Here is a 22557-nt window from a genome sequence, read left to right on the forward strand (position 1 = left end):
CATCATTAGCTAAATAATTGAGAAATCAAGCAATAAATGAAAATCATTTCCAATCTCTATTTTGTCTGTCTGTCGATCTGTCTGTCTGTCTGTCTTTATGTCTGTCTCTATGTCTGTCTCTCTCTCTCAATCTCTCTCTCTCTCTCTCTCTCTCTCTCTCTCTCTCTCTCTCTCTCTCTCTCTGTCTTTCTGTCTGTCTCTCTCTCTCTCAATCTCTCAATCTCTCTCTCTCTCTCTGTCTGTCTGTCTGTCTGTCTGTCTGTCTGTCTGTCTGCCTGTCTGTCTGTCTGTCTGTCTGTCTGTCTGTCTCTCGCTCTCTTCCCTTGACCCTCTACTTCTTTGTATATGTCTTTGTGTGTGTCTCTGCCTCCCCCCCCTCTTTCTCCCTGCAGGTTGGCTATTCATCCAGAGGCCTGTGTTGTTGGTGTGTTCCTCAGAGCAGTCAGCCCATGTATCTGCCGTGTGCGCTTTGGCCTCCTTCCTACAGGGGGAGTTGTGTGCTGAAGTGCGCATGGCTTTGTGGGCCCAGAGCTCCATTGGGGCTGGTCCTGGGGCTGTGGAGAGGTCTTGGGCTGGGGTGGCTGAACTGGGCCCTGTGCCCTGGCTGTATGGACAGTGGGAGGCAGTTAGAGAGGCAGGAGGCCAGATGCTGATCGTATGGAGCGCAGAGGCTAAGGAGTCTTACAGGAGCTGGAGAGAAGAGAGGGAGGGAGGGGATAGGAGAGAGGGGGAAAAGACAGGAGGGAGTAAAGGAGAGGAGATGCAACAAGGGGAAAGGGGAGGAGAAGAGATGGAAGGACTTGAGAAAACAAGAGGGGAACAGGAGCAAGCAGGAATGAAGAAAGGAGGGGAATGGAAAGAGGAGAGTAGGAGCGGAGAGGAGAGAGAGCCCTCTTCAGTGACAGGGCCAGTGTTCAGGGCTGCCCTGTCCTGTCTGCAGGGGGCACTAGAGGGGGAAGGCAGGGTCCACGGCTTCACCATTGTCTACTTCCAGGGCCTCTGTCACAGCCGAGACATCCCCAAGGACCTCAGAGGAGTCCCGCGCTACTGCCTGCCTCAGGATTTCGGAGGCCTGATACGTGAGCTGGGCAGGACCGCTAGAGGGAGGAACAGTGTGATTGGCAGCTGGGACTGTTCCTCTCCAATACACTGTCACTTTGGTTGGCACGACGACTAACTCACAGGCTCAGAGTGTCGTTGTCACAGGAAGAGGAGGGGCTAAAACCGAAATCATCACAGGAAGTGATATCAGAGAGGACACTGAACAGGCATGTGTTGCCGTTGTCAACTAATGAGGAGAGGACAGAGCCAAGCACTTTGCGGAGAAGTAGTTGCTCAGCGGGTCACCATGGTGATGAGGCAGGGCATCTCAGGTTTCACCTTTTTACAGGGGCCAGACTTTTGTCTTGACTGTAACATGAGGCAGAGCACATGGGTGGTGTAGTGAACCAAACAGTGGAGCAGAGACACTGAGCATCTCATAGGGCTTATTACCAAAGTCAATAGGGGGTATTCATAAAACTACTAAGAGACCTTACCACTTGATTTGCCTACTGGTGAAGAGTAGGTAAATATTCTCCTCTGGGCTACATCCCCCATATGTCCACAGTTTATGCTTTGTATGCTGAGTGTACAGTTTGAACCTGACCGTGAAGCCACACATCAGCCTTATCTAAGTGAGTTTGCCTGAAAGTCAGGTTGTAACTTCAACCTAGTGGTTTAGTGTATGAAACTGAATACCCTCACCACAGGTGCTCCAGTGAAGAGACTGGATATACTTAATCATTCTCAATGTCAACAGTAGTTGATCAAATGATGTGATATCTTTGCTCTGCGGGCAACTACTGTACATCCAAACTGTTGTTTTACCCAAGCCTCCACTTTCCACATGACTGTCAGGTCCTTTCGAGAACATTTAAAAATGTATTTATACTGAAGTACACAGCATCAACGTGCCCCATCTTGAACCAGCACCTGTCCATCTCTCAAACTGGTGGCTGTAGAACTGCTTGGTTATGCACAGTGCCATGGGGGATTATGGATGCTATACTATCTATGTCTGGGTATAGAGACCATTCCTACACTGTGATGACCTGAACTGGAGAGGGATATGTCAGCTCTATAGCAACCGGTCTGCTCCAATGAGCTCCTATGGACCGTGTACTGTAACCTACTGAATATAAGAAATAGATACCTTAGTGACTCATTCTTTAGTCCAAGGACATTATGGTTTTAGTTTAACATTTTAATAATTTAAGACTTTGTTTTCAGAATATTTCACTTCGCAGTATGTAGTTATTATCAACATGGCATTCAAAAAAGATAAAATAACTTCTGTGTTAATAATGTATTTTCTCATTGCACCTCCTTTTAGTTCAAATAGCCTTTTATTCAATTAAAATGAAGATTTAAGCGTTGATTTACTCACTGGACACACAGAGTACAGACATAGAGCCTGCTATAGTATCAAAGCCTGACCTTTATAATTTTAATATAATGAAATTAGCAGACACTTTTATCCAAAGCAGCTTACAGTCATGCGTGCATACATTTTACCTACAGGTGGTCCAAGGAATCAAACCCCCTATCCTGGCATTGCAAGCACCATGCTTTACCAACTGAGCTACAGTTCTTTAGTATTAAACTACTGTTAGTAAGCCCCTTCAGATTGGCAGTGAACCAGTATTATTCAAATATCACCAACGACTCACATTCCATACTCCCACAAAGTCAGTGAACTGTATGCAAAGCATCTGGAACCTTTTGTCATAACACACATTTTTTCTAGCCAGGCTTTTGAGTAGTAGGTCATGTTTATAAATAAACAGTTAACAGAGGCAGAGTAGTTTTCATTCAAGTCTAAAGGGGCAATATGCCGTTGCTACATACATTTTTGGACGTATAAATTAATTATTTGATTCTTGAAGAATATAACTTAATAAGGCCTCATGAGCTTAGTTCAACTGGCATACCCCATCAGAAACCAAAATATATGCTTGTTTTACTCCACTATTTATAAAAAATGTTATTGTAAACAAACACTGTATAACCTAGCCTCAAAACATGGTTCAAACTATAATTGTGATGTCATGGATGGTCAGCCCATGCATCCATAGCTTTGTTTAGGAATTTGAGAGTGGTTACATTTCTTTAGCCCCATCCCTCAGCTGTTTACTGAAACAGTGGCGGGGTAATGCTTTGTTATTGTTTGAACTGCAGATTGCCCCCTTTAAAATGATCTGTATTCAGAACAAATTTTTATGCGTTTACCCTATCTACCATTCTACCAGTGTGTGTGGGCTTATGAGTGCATGTTGCATACATTTTGAAATGCTCTTTTGTAAAATTGTAAAAATGTGTATTATTTTGTAAATATCTTTCACTTTGATATTAGCTGTTGGCCTCATAAAAAGATCTTCTGCATTTATGCTTTCTATAGACATTTTTGTTCTATGTATTATCTATGGTAAGTTTGTCTTAAAGTCCATCATGCTTATCTTTCTGACACCAGCTAAGCAAACATACATCAACATTATTCCCTCAGGCATCTGTGTGGAAAAGCTGCCTATTTAATGTTCGTCAACATTGCAGGTGCATGATGATAGGTTCTCTCCATTAAACTGAACTCAGAACAACCCGACACAACTGAGTGATGTTATCAGTAAATGTTGGCGTTGATGTTGTAAAACAACACGCCAGACTTACCAGGACTGATCAGGTGAAAAAAATAGAGAAACTACTGTATGTATGCGATAGAGTACATACTGTACCTGGCATAGCCCATCTCTAACCTACATCTAACCCTCTCATTCATACCTCGGCTTAGTCAACAAGCTAACTAAGAAACTAAGTCTGTTTCATCATTTTCCAGATGTGTGAAACAAACTAATGCAAAATAATCATAACATCTGTGTGTGTGTGTGTGTCTGTGCCAATGAATTCCTGAGATTAGACCATAAAGCATGAAACCTGACAGCCTGCCCAGAGAGTGGCTATGGAATAATGATTGCCTACTTTAGGTATTTACCTCAGTTCACCTCTCATGCCAATCTCAGGTCACTGGTTAATGGTTAAGCTCTTATGGAGAAAGAAAATATAACATTGTTTCATTTCAGGCTGATAAGACTTTCATTCAAAAAATATGTAAAATTGGAATATAGGGAACAATTCGCAGGGGGTCTACACTGGAATGGCCGTAGTGAGGTGGTGATTTAATAATGAATAACTTCGTAATAATTTCGTATTATTCTGTACTTAAATCCGAGACACTCCATTTAGTATGATATGTTACATTTTGTATGGTATGTATTAATTTTTGGATGTCCGTCACCCATTTCGTATAATATGTTACAAATTTAGGGTTAAGTTTAGGAGTTAGGTTAAAGGTTAAGGTTAGGGGAAGGGTTAGCTAAAATAGTTAAGGTTAGGGTTAAGGGAAGGGTTGGCTAAAAGGGTTAGGGAAGGGTTAGCTAAAATGCAAGTACTGTCCCGGATTGACGTTTACTATGTTACGTCTAGTCTATGAGACCAGGCTGTGACAACCACTTATTAAAGGGATACTTCGGAACTTTGGTAACGAAGCCTTTTATCTACTTCCCCAGAGTCAGATGAACTCGTGGATACATTTTTATGTATCTGTGTCCATTATGAAGGAAGTAAGAGGTGGCTTCATGAGCCAATGCTAACTACCATTAGCGCAATGACTGGAATTCTACAGGAACAGCTAGCATGCTAGCTGCTCCCATAGACTTCATTGTCATTGCACTAATGCTAGCAACCTTCAAACTGCATGCAGAGACATAAAACTGGTATCCATGAGTTCATCTGAAGTAGATAAAGGGCTTCATTGCCAAAATCGCGAACTATCCCTTTAAATGTTATTGTCCCAGTTGGAGACAGTCTGTGGATCAATGGCACTATGTGAATCATTAACAAGATAGGCTACTATAACCTGCAAATGCAATAGGCTGAGTCACTAAGGTGGGTAATTCCAGTGAAAACAGCATACGATTCCAAGGAATTTAGTGAAAACAGCATACGATTCCAAGGAATTTAGCAAAAACGGCATACGATTCCAAGGAATTTAGCCCTGTCTAAGCCGGGGAGGGTGGGGCCTTACTGCTATTAGCCCATACAAACACAATGAATAACAGATTCTACTACATGGAACAACCGATTGTTTTTTCAAACATGTATTTAACCCCTTATTTTTGGCACTAAACAGTCTCCATATATACACTACCGGTCAAATGTTTTAGAACACCTACTCATTCAAGGGTTTTTCTTAATTTTTTACTATTTTCTACATTGTACAATAATAGTGAAGACATCAAAACTATGAAATAACACATATGGAATCAAGTAGTAACCAAAAAAGTGTTAAACAAATCAAAATATATTTTATATTTGAGATTCTTCAAATAGCCACCCTTTGGAAGGCTTGCTCATTAACGTTTTTAGCAAGTGTCTATGACAAATCAGGACAGGTCGTTTTACTGAGTAGCCAGTACGAACACAGGCTGTAAAACAGTGATCACTAAGGTCATTACAGAAAACACCAGACTGATACCTATCAGGATTATTTGTGAGGATAACATCAAGGAGAGTAGCCTTTTCTGGGTGTTTGGAGTCATACCTTGTGGGATTGGTAATCATCTGAGAAAGATTTAGGGAGTCCCATTGCTTTAGGACTTGGTCAGGTGGTTTAAGCATGTCCCAGTTTAGGTCACCTAGCAGGACAAATTCAGATTTAGTGTAAGGGGCCAGGAGAGAGCTTAGGGCAGGTAGGGTACAGGCCGGTGCTGATGGTGGATGATAACACCCAGCAACAGTCAACAAAGGGCTGTTTGAAAGTTTAATGCTTAAAACCAGCAAATCAAATTGTATGGGGACAGACTTGGTGGAGACAACCGAGCACTGAAGGTGTTCCTTGGTAAAGATTGCTACTCCACCACGTTTGGAAGATCTGTCTTGCCGAAAAAGGTTATAACCAGAAAGGTTAATATCAGTGTTCAAAACACTTTTTCTTAACCATGTCTCAGTAATGACCAACACATCTGGATTGGAGCTGTGAACCCAGACTTTCAATTGATCAATTTTAGGTAATAAGCTTCTTGTGTTAGCGTGCAGAAAGCCCAGGCTTTTACGAGAGCAGAAATCAGTGAAGCAGATATCAGAGCACAAGTCAGAATTGGGGCTAGCAACAGTAGATGGGCCAGGGTGTACATGCACATTTCCAGATATCATCAGCAGTAATACAATCAGGGCACGGCAGAGGAAAGGGAGAGCTCTGCAGTGTTAATTTTTTATGACATTTGAATGTGCATCAGATGGCAACAAGATCATATTGTACAGCAATTTCATCAGGTAACATGAATACAAAGCCGGCGAGAGGTGGTTAGAATAGGATGGGAGTCCAAGTCCCGAGTGTGGGAACATACATAGTCTGTCCCATGGGCGGGTAAAGAAGCAAGGTCATAGTCAACAATGCACGCAGGAGTCATGAGACATGTTGTATATTTCCTCAGGGGCGCGGACATCAACCTTAGGGGGTTAGCCTACTGTAACTGAACTTCAGTAATTTATGTACCTATGGAAAGCAGCAGAATCCGTATAAGCATAATTTTCAGACACACTGGACTGTCATGGTTTACTAAAAAAGCTAAATGGCAAGAAATCTAACTGGCAACTCCATTCAGTGCAATTGAGCCACCCTTTCAGGTAAACACACCTCCCCTCTGTCGTCCTCCTGACTGTCACACACTCACTCTACATTCATAGAATGCCATTTGTGATATTTTCAGGAGATTGGATTTAGTGTCACAGAGCACCCGTGTCACTAGCTAGACAACTGTTGATCTACCTGATACAACAGGTGCATGTCCACACACCCAACGGTAAGTAAAATTGAAGTTCACTTTTGAAATTGAAATATGAATAAGTCGCTCTGCATTAATATATGAATTACACACAGTTATTAGTTCGTTCTGTGCTTGAGAAATGTATCTTATTCAATACAGAAATATAGCCTGCTTAATGTTTTAATAGCCTACTTCAGCTTGCAATTGATTAACTTACCACCCTCCTCCCTCTCTCTCTCTCTCAGCCAGGTTGGGTCCTGTTTAGCCTACGTGGTTCCAGCAGTCCAGGATCTTCGGCAGGTTCCGTTTCAGTGCCCAGGAAATTGCCAGTGTTTACCTTGCAGAAGACCTCACTGAGAAACACTGTGCCTTTGGGGGACTGCCAGTAAATGTTGGGATGTGACGAGTATAATTATCTTGCCTCTCGGTAATGATGTTGGAATCAGTGTGATCTGCACAACTACCTTCACTTTTCGAGACAGACTTTCCGGACAGGGCGCAGGCACAGAAAGGCCTGGACCTGGACGCAGAAGCGCTGTCCAGGGTGTTGAAGTGACAATGGCTCGCCTGTTCCCTTGTACTCACTTTGTCCTACTGTTACTGCTGCAGCTAAGGTCCCCATCTGCAGGTACGCTAGAGATGATAGATGGCACACATCGACTCACCTGCGACCAGGTAAAAGAAGGAGCAAATTAACATTAGGCCTGTTACATTATCTTAAATTGTTTATTGATTTTTTAAATGATTTCAATTATAAAGGTAATATTGCAAGTACTGTATTTAGACTACATACTGAAAAGGTATAGCTGCTATTGCATAAAAGTATGATTGGTAAGTATCCTTGGGATGTCCCTACCCCATTGAAGTTGACATTTAAAATGGTTAAGTTAAGGGTTAAGGTTAAGGTCAGGGTAAGGGTAGGGGTTAAGGTTAGGGTTAGGCTTTAGAGTAAGGACGTCCCAAGGATCCAATAGCACTGACCAATATGGTGAGATGGGATGCTATCGGAAACTTTAACATTTGTAACTAGCATGGTAACAAGTATTTGTTGTTACACCTCTGTAATTACAGACTGCAATTACCACTAGTTACATGTTGTTATTACAGTGTAACTATGAGTTATTACAATGAACTACAATACTTGTTTTAGTGTAATTACATATGTATTTACGCTGTAATAAGGACTCCTTAAAATGAAGCGTTACCGTATGGTTGTATAGTTTTAGCATTATGACTTGTAACTCAATATACTCAGATTGTTCTCTGATGATGCTGGATGGGGTCATGGAATGTTTTGGCCTGTAGTTTCCAATGTACTACAAAAATGTTTGATTATAACTGCTTATGAGAATCCCACCTGTACCACCCTATTTATTTTGTGTACTCTGGTCAGCCTGGTGTGATAAAATATGTATGCGTGTGCATGTGTGTGTGTGTGTGTGTGTGTGCTGGGATGTGCATGTACACACCTGTGTTGCTTTCTTTACCACATGCAAATGAATGTGGGCTGTGTATGTGTTTGTATGAGTGGGTGGGGTGGAACGTAAGCTGTCATACGTGGAGGACACGTGCAAAAACCAACCACACAGACAAGCTTTAGTTCACTTGCACGCACCATGCACAGCCATTTGTCTTATATAGCAGGAGGCTTTCAGAAAGAAAACATCACAACTAGAGTAGCTGCAACTCTCTCTGAGGAAACTAAATTCCTGATCTAGTCTGGCATACAGTGCATTCGGAAAGTATTCAGACCCCTTGAATTTTTGTTACATTACAGCCTTATTCTAAAATTGATTACAAAAAATAGTTTCTCATCAATCTACACACAATACCTATACTCCTGAGTGGCGCAGTGGTCTAAGGCACTGCATAGCAGTGCTAACTGTGCGGGACCGGGAGACTCATGGGCGGCGCACAATTGGCCCAGCGTCGTCCAGGGTAGGGGAGGGAATGGCCGGCAGGGATGTAGCTCAGTTGATAGAGCATGGCGTTTGCAATGCCAGGGTTGTGGGTTCGATTCCCACGGGGGGCCAGTATAAAAAAAATATGTATTCACTAACTGTAAGTCGCTCTGGATAAGAGCGTCTGCTAAATGACTAAAATGTAAATGTAAATACCCCATAATGACAAAGCAAAAACAGGTTTTTAGATTTTTTTGCAAAAAATTACAAAAATAAAAACGGAAATATAACATTTACATAAGTATTCAGACCCTTCACTCAGTACTTAGTTGAAGCACTTTTGGCAGCGATTACAGCCTTGAGTCTTCTTGGGTATGAAGCTACAAGCTTGGCACACCTGTATTTGGAGATTTTCTCCCATTCTTCTCTGCAGATCCTCTCAAGCTGCCAGGTTGGATGGGGAGCTTCGCTGCACAGCTAGTTTCAGGTCTCTCCAGAGATGTTCGATCGGTTTCAAGTCCGGGCTCTGGCTGGGCCACTCAAGGACATTCAGAGACTTGTCCCGAAACCACTCCTGCGTTGTCTTGGCTGTGTGCTTAGGGTCGTTGTCCTGTTGGAAGGTGAACCTTCGCCCCAGTCTTAGGTCCTGAGCACTCTGGAGCAGGTTTTCATCAACGATCTCTCTAGTACTTTTCTCCGTTCATCTTTCCCTCGATAATGACTAGTCTCCCAGTCCCTGCCGCTGAAAAACATCCACACAGCATGATGCTGCCACCAACATGCTCCACCGTAGGGATGGTGCCATGTTTCCTCCAGACGTGAAGCTTGGCATTCAGGACAAAGAGTTCAATCTTGGTTTCATCAGACAAGAGAATCTTGTTTCTCATGGTCTGAGAGTCCTTTAGGTGCCTCCAAGCGGACTGTCGTGCCTTTTACTGAGGAGTGGCTTCCGTCTGGCCACTCTACCATAAAGGCCTGATTGGTGGAGTGCTGCAGAGATGGTTGTCCTTCTGGAAGGTTATCTCATCTGCACAGAGGAAGTCTGGAGCTCTGTCAGAGTGACCATCAGGTTCTTGGTCACCTCCCTGACCAAGGCCCTTCTCCCCCAATTACTCAATTTGGCCAGGCGGCCAGCTCTAGGAAGAGTCTTGGTGGTTCCAAACTTCTTCCATTTAAGAATGATGGAGGCCACTGTGTTCTTGGGGACCTTCAATGCTGCAGAAATGTTTTGGTACCCTTCCCCAGATCTGTGCCTTGACACAATCCTGTCTCGGAGCTCTACGGACAATTAGTTCGACCTCATGGTTTGGTTTATGCTCTGACATGTACTGTCAACTGTGGGACCTTATACAGACAGGTGTGTGCCTTTCCAAATCCTATCCAATCAATTGAATTTACCACAGGTGGACTCCAATCAAGTTGTAGAAACATCTCAAGGATGATCAATGGAAACCGGATGCACCTGAGCTCAATTTTGAGTCTCATAGCAAAGGGTCTGAATACTTATGTAAATAAGGTATTTTTTTGTAATTATTTTTCCCCCAAAACATTTCTAAAAACCTGTTTTCGCTTGGTCATTATGGGGTATTGTTTGTAGATTGATGAGGATTTGCATTTATTTAATCAATTTTAGAATAAGGCTGTAATGTAACAAAATGTGGAAAAAGGGAAGGGGTCTGAATATTTTCAGAATGCACTGTATGCACGTTAAGTCAGCGCTGGTTAAACACTTGATCAGTTTGAGTGAGCAGATTCATGTTTTGATTGACAGATGCGGTGTAGCTCAGTCTGTACTGTAGCACACACAGACACATCAGAGTTTTAATGCTCATTACGTATTCATGACCAGGCCAGAGCATGACACCCAATCCTAGGGCTTGAGTTTTCCATCTCCACTGCTGTTGACCATTTCCAAGGATACGGTTCTGGGAGCAAGGTAGTGAGATTTGACCTCTAGGGTAGTTGTGTTACAGTTAGAGCAGTTAAATGGAAGAACATGTGCCACGTATATTAAATGGAAGTATTGCTATGTATCTATGTAGTGTCTGGTCTGGTATGTTGTAGGAAATCACTATCTCTGTGCTCTGTCCTTAGGGCCTGACTGACTGCAGTGTAAAAGGTGAGACCATACAATGCATCATGTATAGTCCATCATAAACCAAAATATGTTAGAAGACTTATCATGACATTGTGATAGGTTAACCCTTCCACCTCCCTTTGTCTCTCTCTCTCTCTCTCTCTCTCTCCATCTATTTCTCTGTCCTTTCTGCATCTTAGATGTTGCCCTTCCTGGCATGAAGGGTCGTGTGAAAGTTAGGCGGCTGGAGCTCAGCGTGTTTCTGTGTTGCACCAACGGTCAATACTGCAAACCCTGCCTGCGAGTCATGGTCTACTTCATAATCAAAGGTAGCCCAATGGCTTCAACCATTCAGCTGCAGCAGACACTATCATTATAGGAAACTGTGATGTCTGGATGCTATTCCACAGTCTTTAGCCCATACCCCACTATCCCTAACTACACGACTAACCTTAACTCCAACAGGACGACACTGTGCCTGGGACTTTTGCGTGTCTGGGACATGAGCATGGCATACCTACAGCAGGATTGTATTGATAGGTTGTGGTCTGGGGCTTTTGGAGTTTATTCTTAGCTCTTTGCTGTTCTCATTTGTTGTTGCTGTTTCTGCTGTTCTCAGCACATTACATGTTGTTGCTGTTTCTGCTGTTCTCAGCACATTACATGTTGTTGCTGTTTCTGCTGTTCTCAGCACATTACATGTTGTTGCTGTTTCTGCTGTTCTCAGCACATTACATGTTGTTGCTGTTTCTGCTGTTCTCAGCACATAACATCTTGTTGCTGTTTCTGCTGTTCTCAGCACATTACATGTTGTTGCTGTTTCTGCTGTTCTCAGCACATTAAATGTTGTTGCTGTTTCTGCTGTTCTCAGCACATTACATGTTGTTGCTGTTTCTGCTGTTCTCAGCACATTACATGTTGTTGCTGTTGCTGCTGTTCTCAGCACATTACATGTTGTTGCTGTTTTCAGCACATTACATGTTGTTGCTGTTCTCAGCACATAACATGTTTTTTTCTGTTGCTGCTGTTCTCAGCACATAACATGTTGTTGCTGTTTCTGCTGTTCTCAGCACATGACATGTTGTTGCTGTTTCTGCTGTTTTCATCACATTACATGTTGTTGCTGTTTCTGCTGTCCCAGATAAGCATGAGGACCAGGAAGTGTCTGGTGACTACCGTGACGAAGATGACAGCTCTAAGCAGAAGGAATTAAGAGAAGGGAGTCTCCTGGGGATTCTCAGCACATTACATGTTGTTGCTGTTCTCAGCACATTACATGTTGTTGCTGTTGTTGCTGTTCTCAGCACATTACATGTTGTTGCTGTTTCTGCTGTTTTCAGCACATTACATGTTGTTGCTGTTCTCAGCACATAACATGTTTTTTTCTGTTGCTGCTGTTCTCAGCACATAACATGTTGTTGCTGTTTCTGCTGTTCTCAGCACATGACATGTTGTTGCTGTTTCTGCTGTTTTCATCACATTACATGTTGTTGCTGTTTCTGCTGTCCCAGATAAGCATGAGGACCAGGAAGTGTCTGGTGACTACCGTGACGAAGATGACAGCTCTAAGCAGAAGGAATTAAGAGAAGGGAGTCTCCTGGGGATGCCACCCAGCCCAACAGGTAATCAAAAAGAGTGTGTCAAAAGAGAGAAAACACACCCACACACACACACTCCTTGGGCGTTCCAGTCGGTCAAGTAAAATAAATGAAAGTCACTAAATCTAAACTTGTGGTTGACTGTTCCTGTGTCTTTTGCACTTTCTCATGGTAGATAACTTGCTCTGTTGTCTCTCCTACTGTGTGTGTTCCAGCAGCTTCTGTAACAGTGTGTTACAGCTACCCAAGCATTTTGAATCGCTGCAAAGAAGTGACATTTACATTGATCCATTCAGCTCTGTGGGACCAGCACCCTCCCGAGGTACACATTCCCTTTATCGCCTGTCATTAAACTGTTGTCTATTAAAAATGTTACGGTTCTTTTCGGTAACTTTGGGCACTGCTAGGGTTGTTTAGTGGACAGAACATAGCCTAGGATGTAATAGGTAATGTAATATGTTTGACTTCTGTAGCTGTGGCTGTCCTTATTGTTGGAGCCGGAGCCAATACAATATGGCAGTCCAGTCAACATCCTCGCATTATCTACCTCAGTTACCACCACTATCCCCTCCTTAGAAGATGGTAAGAGGCATAGTTTATACCACTATACCACAGCTGTACTATAAAGACGTTACTGATAGACATACATTCCTCAGATCATGTATTTTGACTACCACTCTCTCTCTCGCTCTCACTCTCTCTCTCTCTCTCTTTCTCTCTCTCTCTCTCTCCCCCTCTCTATCGCTTAGTTTGTTCCCCAGACCTAGATGGTGTTGTGAAAGAATGTGATGGTGAGTCACTATAATTTTAAATGCAACCCTGCATCCCCATCGTATTATACTGTACCTGCTTTAGTTTAAACCTTTAAACCCCTGATTGACTGACATTCGATATATGTCTCAGTGCCCAAGCTCCGAGCTGTGATTGATAAGAAGAGAGGTGTGGCTATGCTCCAACTGGACAGTTCTGACAAGACACCGACCAGTGAGATGGGCATGTGCCAGATGTTCGGGCCTGGAGAGCCTTGCAGATACCAGACGTGGGTCAGTATGTCTAAAGAATACTATCATCATTAGCTTGTAAAGCACACATTTGTATAAGGTGAAGCTGTGACCTCCTTACTCACTGTCACCTTCTCTTTCTCACGTCCTTTCTTCTTCTTTCAGAGCCAGAGAGAGATGAGCATTCCTTTGAGGTCTATAGCGCCCTGTCTGTGCTTTCAGGTAAACATTGCTTGATTTTTCTGCAGCTCAGCATACCGAATCTGAGGAACAACTTGTTTCCAATGCTGAATTGAAGATTCATGATCATTGTCATGCAGGAGTCACATGTGCACATTCCTTGTATGTTGCTTTACAACAGGTTTGGTGGAAGGGACAGAATCTACACAGAGAGATCTGCCCCTTCATGAACAACAAAGGTAAGGGGGCCAATCAGATTCCTTCCCTACCGCAGAACTCATGACTCTGGACATTTGTTATTCTAACACCCAAATGCCTCCATTCCTCTCTCAGAGCATTTCAAAAGAATGTGGGACAACAACGTGTCTGTGTCAGTGGAGGAGGCTCAGACGAACGCAGGGAACGGCACGGTGCTGAGTTGGAACGTGACTGCCCCCTGTCGTCTGGAGGGAGAACTGTGGCTATGCAGAAGGGGCTCAGCGGGGGGGCATTGCGAGGAGTTGAAGGGCTCCAGGCAGAGAATGCACAACCACACACATGCCGGGTGGTTGCCCACTCTCCACGGATACTGGGTAAGGCCAATCGTGTGAGGTCAACTTACCCTTCACCTTTGACCTTACTGAGGACCTTACTGAACATGACTGTTGTGTTTCTGTTGTTGTTGTTTTTTTTTCAGAAAAGAGGAGAGTTCATCAATGTGAACCCCCATCCTGCTTTGTGTGTCCAGGTAAACACTTCTCCACTGACCTGTGGGCAGTGTGCACTGTATGAATGAAATTGTGAGCCTGTACTTACTTTGAAATGCAGTACTGTAAGTGTTTATGGCTGACACTGCACTGCTTCCTGTTGTCTAGATGAAAGTACAGGGGATGGATACAAAGCGGGATCCCTTATGTCCATTTGCAAGTACGCATTTCACCCCTGAGGGTCAATATGTTACATTTTATAAGATTTACCTATAGTTCTAAACACGTTATATGCTCTATTTGACTGTACTAAGGATTGGTTAAATGGTCATCAATTCATTAATGCAACTGACCAACACTCTTAGAAAAAAAGGTGCTATCTAGAACCTAAAAGGGTTATTTTACTGTCCCCATATGAGAACCCTTTGCAGAATCCATTTTGGTTCCAGGTAGAACCCTTTTGGTTGCAGGTAGAACCCTTTTCACAGAGGGTTCTACATGGAACCCAAAAGGGTTCTACCTGGAACCAAAAAGGATTCTACCTGGAACAAAAAATGGTTATCTGATGGGGAAAGGCGAAGAACCCTTTTGCAACCCTTTTCACTAAGAGTGAAATTTACTGGATTATTAACAGGTTAGCTCATTGGTTAATCTGTGTCTCTATAATGTGCAACATAGAGATTAGTGCTCAATTAGCTCAATTTTATTTGGCAGAAATAATGGACACAATCATGGATTATGAGGCATTGATCCACAGCTGTATATAATCAGACTGACTTCCCCTATAGCACCACGGAACCGATGGAGCCTGACTCTCCTGATAGGGCTGCTACTAATCTGTTTGGCAATACTTGGGGCCTACATCATACATGGTGCTCTCAAAGGTTAGTGATGCAGCTATATATTAATAATATTATTAGCTATCTCTGAGGCTATCTAATCACTAAATGTATTAACTACTGTATATTTGAATATAATACTACTAGCCTGGGTGCCAGCCTGACATTTTCGAGAGTGTGAAGCAAATTTCTCAGGTTGGCACTGAGGCTAGGACACTATAGCACACACGCCTCATCGTAATTCTTGCACTTTTTATCTCCCCCACAGGATACGTGTGGAGATGGTTGAAAGATGAGGACATAAAAGGTAAGATAAGCCTTTAAAACATTCCCTCACAATTCACTGTCTCCAATTATAGCTGAGTCCAATTATATTCTTTCTTCATGCTTCAGAAGAATAAGCATCCTCTCTCTATCCCTTTTTTCTCTCTCTCTCCCTTGATCTCATTCCCTCTACCGCTCCTCTCTTTTTGTCCTTCCCCCTCTCCCTCACTTTTCTCTACCCTTTCTCTTTCTCTCTTTTCTCGCTCTCTTTCTCTCTCTCTCTTTCTCTCTCTCTCTTTCTCTTTCTCTCTTTCTCTCTCTCTCTTTCTCTCTCTCTCTTTCTCTTTCGCTCTTTCTCTCTCTCTCTCAGGTGCAGTAGGAGGTGGCCACATCGTGTTGCTGTACCCTCCTGACAGTGATCAGGCTGTGCTAGGGCTGGTGTGTCGTCTGGGCTTGTCCCTCTCCTCTCTGGGCTTCAGTGTGTCTCTAGACCTGTGGAGCCGGGCCGAGCTCAGTGTCCTGGGACCAGTTCCATGGCTCCACTCCCGGCTTGACTGCCTGCAGAGACAGGGGGGAAAAGTGGTGCTGGTGCTCACCCAGGCAGCCTGGGAGAGGGCTGAGGAGTGGGGCAGCCGGGGTTGGGAGAGGGATACATTCCGGGGGAGGGGGTGTGACGAGGATGGGGAGTCAAGGGTGGGGTGTCGATCTCCGTATTCAGATGTCTTCAGTGCCTCGCTCAGCTGCATTCTGGCGGACTACCTGCAGGGCCGCGCCGGCGAACGCTTCACCCTCGTGCAGTTTGAATCTCTGCCTCCCGGCGGCGGCAGCCGCCCCCTGCCTGAGCTCTTCAGGGGGCTACCGCTCTTCAGCCTCCCCTCCCAGAGCCTGGGCTTCCTGACTGAACTGGCTTTGGGGCGAGGTAGGGGGGCAGCATCAGGGCGACGGAGGCGGGCAGGGGGACTCAGGGCAGCCTCACAGACTCTGGCTGGGGGGCTGAGAGGGTTTGTGGGGGGTTCGGCAGTGTTACGGCTGGCCGGGCTGCCCCAGGACTGTGTTGGTGCAGGGGTTGAGGACCCCTGGGAGTCTGTGCCTCTGCAGCTGTGTCTCACCACCCCACCATCCAGCCCTGACACCTGCCCCAAGACCAACGGGGTGGACTGGGTCTAAGAAGGCAGGAGAGGCTGGGTAGGAACCAGGGGCCTGTTGCGCAGGATGCTAACTGTGGCACTGACATACTATAATCAGATAATGGTCATTAGGGCTTCAGGAGATGGTGGCTTGAAACTGTATCTCATGCACTTTTAGAGCTACTGTCCAAAGTAGAGCATGACCTCTTAATATTGTAAATGATTCACTTTTGTGCTCCTGAAAAACTACTGTCAACTCCAGTTTAGAGAATGCTGCCCTTTGTACAGTGCCTTCGGTAAGTATTCAGACCCCTTACTTTTTCCACATTTTGTTACGTTACAGCCTTAATCTAAAATGGATTTTTTTTTTAAAATAATCCTCAGCAATCTACACACAAAACCCCATAATGACCAAGCGAAAACAGGTTTTTAGAAACAGAAATCCCTTATTTACAAAGTATTCAGACCCTTTGCTATGAGACTCAAAATTGAGCTCAGGTGCATCCGGTTTCCATTGATCATCCTTGAGATGTTTCTACAACTTGATTGGAGTCCACCTGTGGTAAATTCAATTGATCGGACATGATTTCGAAAGGCATACACCTGTCTATATAAGGTCCCACAGTTGACAGTGCATGTCAGAGCAAAAACCAAGCCATGAGGTCGAAGGAATTGTCCGTAGACCTCCGAGACAGGATTGTGTTGTGGCACAGATCTGGGGAAGGGCACCAAAACATTTCTGCAGCATTGAAGGTCCCCAAGAACACAGTGGCCTCTATCATCAGTTTGCCAAAAGGCACCTAAAGACTCTCAGACCATGAGAAACAAGATTCTCTGGTCTGATGAAACCAAGATTGAACTCTTTGGCCTGAATGCCAAGCGTCACGTCCGGAGGAAACCTGGCACCATCCCTACGGTGAAGCATGGTGGTAGCAGCATCATGGTGTGGGGATGTTTTTCAGTGGCAGTGACTGAGAGACTAGTCAGGATCGAGGGAAAGATGAATGGAGCAAAGTACAGAGAGAACCTTGATGAAAACCTGCTCCAGAGCGCTCAGGACCTCAGACTGGGGCGAAGGTTCACCTTCCTACAGGACAACGACCCTAAGCACAAAGCCTCTGAATGTCCTTGAGTGGCCCAGCCAGAGCCCGGACTTTAACCTGATCGAACCTCTGGAGAGACCTGAAAATAGCTGTGCAGCAACACTCCCCATCCAACCTGACAGAGCTTGAGAGGATCTGCAGAGAAGAATGGGAGAAACTCCCACAGTACAGGTGTGCCAAGCTTGTAGCGTTATACCCAAGAAGACTCGAGGCTGTAATTGCTGCCAAAGGTGCTTCAACAAAGTAAAGGGTCTGAATACTTATGTAAATTTGATATTTTATTTTTTTGGTAAACATTTCTAGAAACCTGTTTTTGCTTTGACATTATGGGGTATTGTGTGTAGATTGATGAGGGAAAAAAACTATTGAATCAATTTTAGAATAAGGCTGTAACCTAACAAAATGTGGAAAAAGTCAAGGGGTCTGAATACTTTCCGAAGGCACTGTACACAGTCATTGAACACTGGTCACTTTAATAATGTTTACTTACTGTTTTATCCACTTCACATGTATATACTGTATTCTAATCAAGGCGCACCCTATATAACTACTGCTGTACACACCTTTCCTATTCATATACTGTCTATACTGTCTATACATTTACATTACATTTACATTTACGTCATTTAGCAGACACTCTTATCCAGAGCGACTTACAAATTGGTGCATTCACCTTATAGCCAGTGGGATAACCACTTTACAATTATTATTATTTATTTTAATTTTATTTTTTGGTGGGGTAAGGGAGGGGTTAGAAGGATTACTTTATCCTATCCCAGGTGTTCCTTAAAGAGGTGGGGTTTCAAATGTCTCCGGAAGGTGGTGAGTGACTCCGCTGTCCTGGCGTGGTGAGGGAGCTTGTTCCACCATTGGGGTGCCAGAGCAGCGAACAGTTTTGACTGGGCTGAGCGGGAACTGTGCTTCAGCAGAGGTAGGGGAGCCAGCAGGCCAGAGGTGGATGAACGCAATGCCCTCGTTTGGGTGTAGGGACTGATCAGAGCCTGAAGGTACGGAGGTGCCGTTCCCCTCACAGCTCCGTAGGCAAGCACCATGGTCTTGTAGCAGATGCGAGCTTCAACTGGAAGCCAGTGTAGTGTGCGGAGGAGCGGGGTGACGTGAGAGAACTTGGGAAGGTTGAACACCAGACGGGCTGCGGCATTCTGGATGAGTTGTAGGGGTTTAATGGCACAGGCAGGGAGCCCAGCCAACAGCGAGTTGCAGTAATCCAGACGGGAGATGACAAGTGCCTGGATTAGGACCTGTGCTGCTTCCTGTGTAAGGCAGGGTCGTACTCTCCGAATGTTGTAGAGCATGAACCTACAGGATCGGGTCACCGCCTTGATGTTAGCGGAGAACGACAGGGTGTTGTCCAGGGTCACGCCAAGGCTCTTCGCACTCTGTGAGGAGGACACAACGGAGTTGTCAACCGTGATGGCGAGATCATGGAATGGGCAGTCCTTCCCCGGGAGGTTCAGCTTGAGGTGGTGATCCGTCATCCATACTGATATGTCTGCCAGACATGCAGAGATGCGATTCGCCACCTGGTTATCAGAAGGGGGAAAGGAGAAGATTAGTTGTGTGTAGTCTGCGTAGCAATGATAGGAGAGGCCATGTGAGGATATGACTTGGTGTATAGCGAGAATAGGAGAGGGCCTAGAACTGAGCCCTGGGGGACACCAGTAGTGAGAGCGCGTGGTGCGGAGACAGCTTCTCGCCACGCCACTTGGTAGGAGCGACCGGTCAGGTAGGACGCAATCCAAGAGTGAGCCGCGCCGGAGATGCCCAGCTCGGAGAGGGTGGAGAGGAGGATCTGATGGTTCACAGTGTCAAAGGCAGCAGACAGGTCTAGAAGGACAAGAGCAGAGGAGAGAGAGTTAGCTTTAGCAGTGCGGAGAGCCTCCGTGACACAGAGAAGAGCAGTCTCAGTTGAATGACCAGTCTTGAAACCTGACTGGTTTGGATCAAGAAGGTCATTCTGAGAGAGATAGCAAGAGAGTTGGCTAAAGACGGCACGCTCAATAGTTTTGGAGAGAAAAGAAAGAAGGGATACTGGTCTGTAGTTGTTGACATCAGAGGGATCGAGTGTTGGTTTTTTGAGAAGGCGTGCAACTCTCGCTCTCTTGAAGACGGAAGGGACATAGCCAGCGGTCAAGGATGAGTTGATCAGCGAGATGAGGTAAGGGAGAAGGTCACCGGAGATGGTCTGGAGAAGAGAGGAGGGGATAGGGTCAAGCGGGCAGGTTGTTGGGCGGCCGGCCGTCACAAGTCGCAAGATTTTATCTGGAGAGAGAGGGGAGAAAGAAGTCAAAGCATAGGGTAGGGCAGTGTGAGCAGGACCAGCAGTGTCATTTGACTTAACAAACGAGGATTGGATGTCGTCAACCTTCTTTTCAAAATGGTTGACGAAGTCATCCACAGAGAGGGAGGAGAGGGGGAGGGGGAGGAGGATTCAGCAGGGAGGAGAAGGTGGCAAAGAGCTTCCTAGGGTTAGAGGCAGATGCTTGGAATTTAGAGTGGTAGAAAGTGGCCTTAGCAGCAGAAACAGATGAAGAAAATGTAGAGAGGAGGGAGTGAAAAGATGCCAGGTCCGCAGGGAGTCTAGTTTTCCTCCATTTCCGCTCGGCTGCCCGGAGCCCTGTTCTGTGAGCTCGCAATGAGTCATCAAGCCACGGAGCTGGAGGGGAGGACCGAGCCGGCCGGGAGGATAGGGGACATAGAGAGTCAAAGGATGCAGAAAGGGAGGAGAGGAGGGTTGAGGAGGCAGAATCAGGAGATTGTAGGGAGCAGGATTGAGCAGAGGGAAGAGATGATAGGATGGAAGAGGAGAGAGTAGCGGAAGAGAGAGAGCGAAGGTTGCGACGGCGCATTACCATCTGAGTAGGGGCAGAGTGAGTAGTGTTGGAGGAGAGCGAGAGAGAAAAGGATACAAAGTAGTGGTCGGAGACATGGAGGGGAGTTGCAGTGAGATTAGTAGAAGAACAGCATCTAGTAAAGATGAGGTCAAGCGTATTGCCTTTCTTGTGAGTAGGGGGGGATGGTGAGAGGGTGAGGTCAAAAGAGGAGAGGAGTGGAAAGAAGGAGGCAGAGAGAAATGAGTCAAAGGTAGACGTAGGGAGGTTGAAGTCCCCCAGAACTGTGAGGGGTGAGCCATCCTCAGGAAAGGAACTTATCAAGGCGTCAAGCTCATTGATGAACTCTCCAAGGGAACCTGGAGGGCGATAGATGACAAGGATATTAAGCTTAAATGGGCTAGTGACTGTGACAGCATGGAATTCAAATGAGGAGATAGACAGATGGGTCAGGGGAAAAATAGAGAATGTCCATTTGGGAGAGATGAGGATTCCTGTGCCACCACCCCGCTGACCAGATGCTCTCGGGGTATGCGAGAACACATGGTCAGACGAGGAGAGAGCAGTAGGAGTAGCAGTGTTTTCAGTGGTAATCCATGTTTCCGTCAGCACCAAGAAGTCGAGGGACTGGAGGGTAGCATAGGCTGAGATGAACTCTGCCTTGTTGGCAGCAGAACGGCAGTTCCAGAGGCTGCCTGAGACCTGGAACTCCACGTGGGTGGTGCGTGCAGGGACCACCAGGTTAGAGAGGCAGCAGCCACGCGGTGTGAGGCGTTTGTATAGCCTGTGCGGAGAGGAGAGAACAGGGATAGACAGAGGCATTGTTGACAGGCTGCAGAAAATGGCTACAATAATGCAAAGGAGATCGGAATGAAATGAACTAAACATCTGGGAAAGGAGAGAGCGGGGCCTCCCTCACCACAACCCAAATATAACTCTCCCAACTATACCCACCATTATAATATATATATATATATATATATATATATATATATATATATATATATATATATACAGTACCAGTCAAAAGTTTGGACACTCCTACTCATGCAAGGGTTTTTCTTTATTTTTACAATTTTCTACAATGTAGAATAATAGTGAAGACATCATAAATATGAAATAACACAAAAAATAGTATATATATTTTATATTTGAGATTCTTCAAAGTAGCCACCCTTTGCCTTGATGACAGCTTTGCACACTCTTGGCATTCTCTCAACCAGCTTCATGAGGTAGTCACCTGGAATGCATTTCAATAAACAGGTGTGCCTTGTTAATTTGTGGAATTTATTTTCTTCTTAATGCGTTTGAGCCAATTAGTTGTGTGACAAGGTAGGGGTGGTATACAGAAGATAGACCTATTTGGTAAAAGACCAAGCCCATATTATGGCAAGAACAGCTCAAATAAGCAAAGAGAAATGACAGTCCATCATTACTTTAAGACATGAAGGTCAGTAAATCCGGAAAATTTCAAGAACTTTGAACGTTTCTTCAAGTGCAGTCGCAAAAACCATCAAGCGCTATGATGAAACTGGCTCTCATGAGGACCGCTGTGGTGAGTGTGGTGAAAGGAGTCAGGCGCAGGAGGGTAATCACCGAATACAGAGTTTATTATTTTGTTGACACACAAATGTGCTCCAATAGCGATCAACGAAACAGGCACAGGGGAAACAAACATCCCTGGCAATTACACTGTAACGGAATCCAATAATACATAGGCACAGGGGGAAAATCTACCCTGGCAACACAATGTTATGAGTAACTCCACCGAGCTACATACTCTCACAATTAACAATCACCCACAAGGACAAGGGGGCAGAGGGAACACTTATACACAGACTAATTAGGGGATTAGAAGCAGGTGTGTGTGATTGACAAGACAATTGTGATGATGATTGGGGCGGCAGTGGTTAGTACTCCGGTGACGACGAACGCCGAAGCCTACCCGAACAAGGAGGGGAGGCAGCCTCGGCCGAAGTCGTGACAACCGCCACAGGAAAGGAAGTCCCAGAGTTACCTCTGCTGCAGAGGATAAGTTCATTAGCGTTAGCAGCCTCAGAAATTGCAGACCA

General features: G+C 45.0%; 2 protein-coding genes across 2 annotated transcripts; both read left to right on the top strand.

Annotated features, from left to right (window-relative positions):
* Positions 1-376: 376 nt before the first annotated feature.
* LOC311121522 (interleukin-17 receptor E) lies at positions 377-1177 on the top strand (the record flags this gene model as incomplete). Its single annotated transcript, XM_084196002.1, has 2 exons — positions 377-670; positions 941-1177. Coding segments are annotated over 2 exons (531 nt in total), but the record flags the coding sequence as incomplete, so codon positions are not given.
* Positions 1178-7418: 6241 nt separating this feature from the next.
* On the top strand, positions 7419-16573 carry LOC311121523 (interleukin-17 receptor C-like; the record flags this gene model as incomplete). Its single annotated transcript, XM_084196003.1, has 12 exons — positions 7419-7535; positions 10856-10880; positions 11039-11167; positions 12350-12460; positions 13340-13479; positions 13603-13659; positions 13799-13856; positions 13951-14189; positions 14294-14344; positions 15061-15187; positions 15411-15449; positions 15777-16573. The coding sequence occupies 12 exons, from the start codon at positions 7419-7421 to the stop codon at positions 16571-16573; spliced, it is 1890 nt and encodes a 629-aa protein (XP_084052129.1).
* Positions 16574-22557: the final 5984 nt, after the last annotated feature.

Source organism: Coregonus lavaretus (assembly GCF_964263955.1).
Source record: "Coregonus lavaretus genome assembly, contig: HAP1_SCAFFOLD_2329, whole genome shotgun sequence".
In the NCBI taxonomy this organism is placed as follows: domain Eukaryota; kingdom Metazoa; phylum Chordata; class Actinopteri; order Salmoniformes; family Salmonidae; genus Coregonus; species Coregonus lavaretus.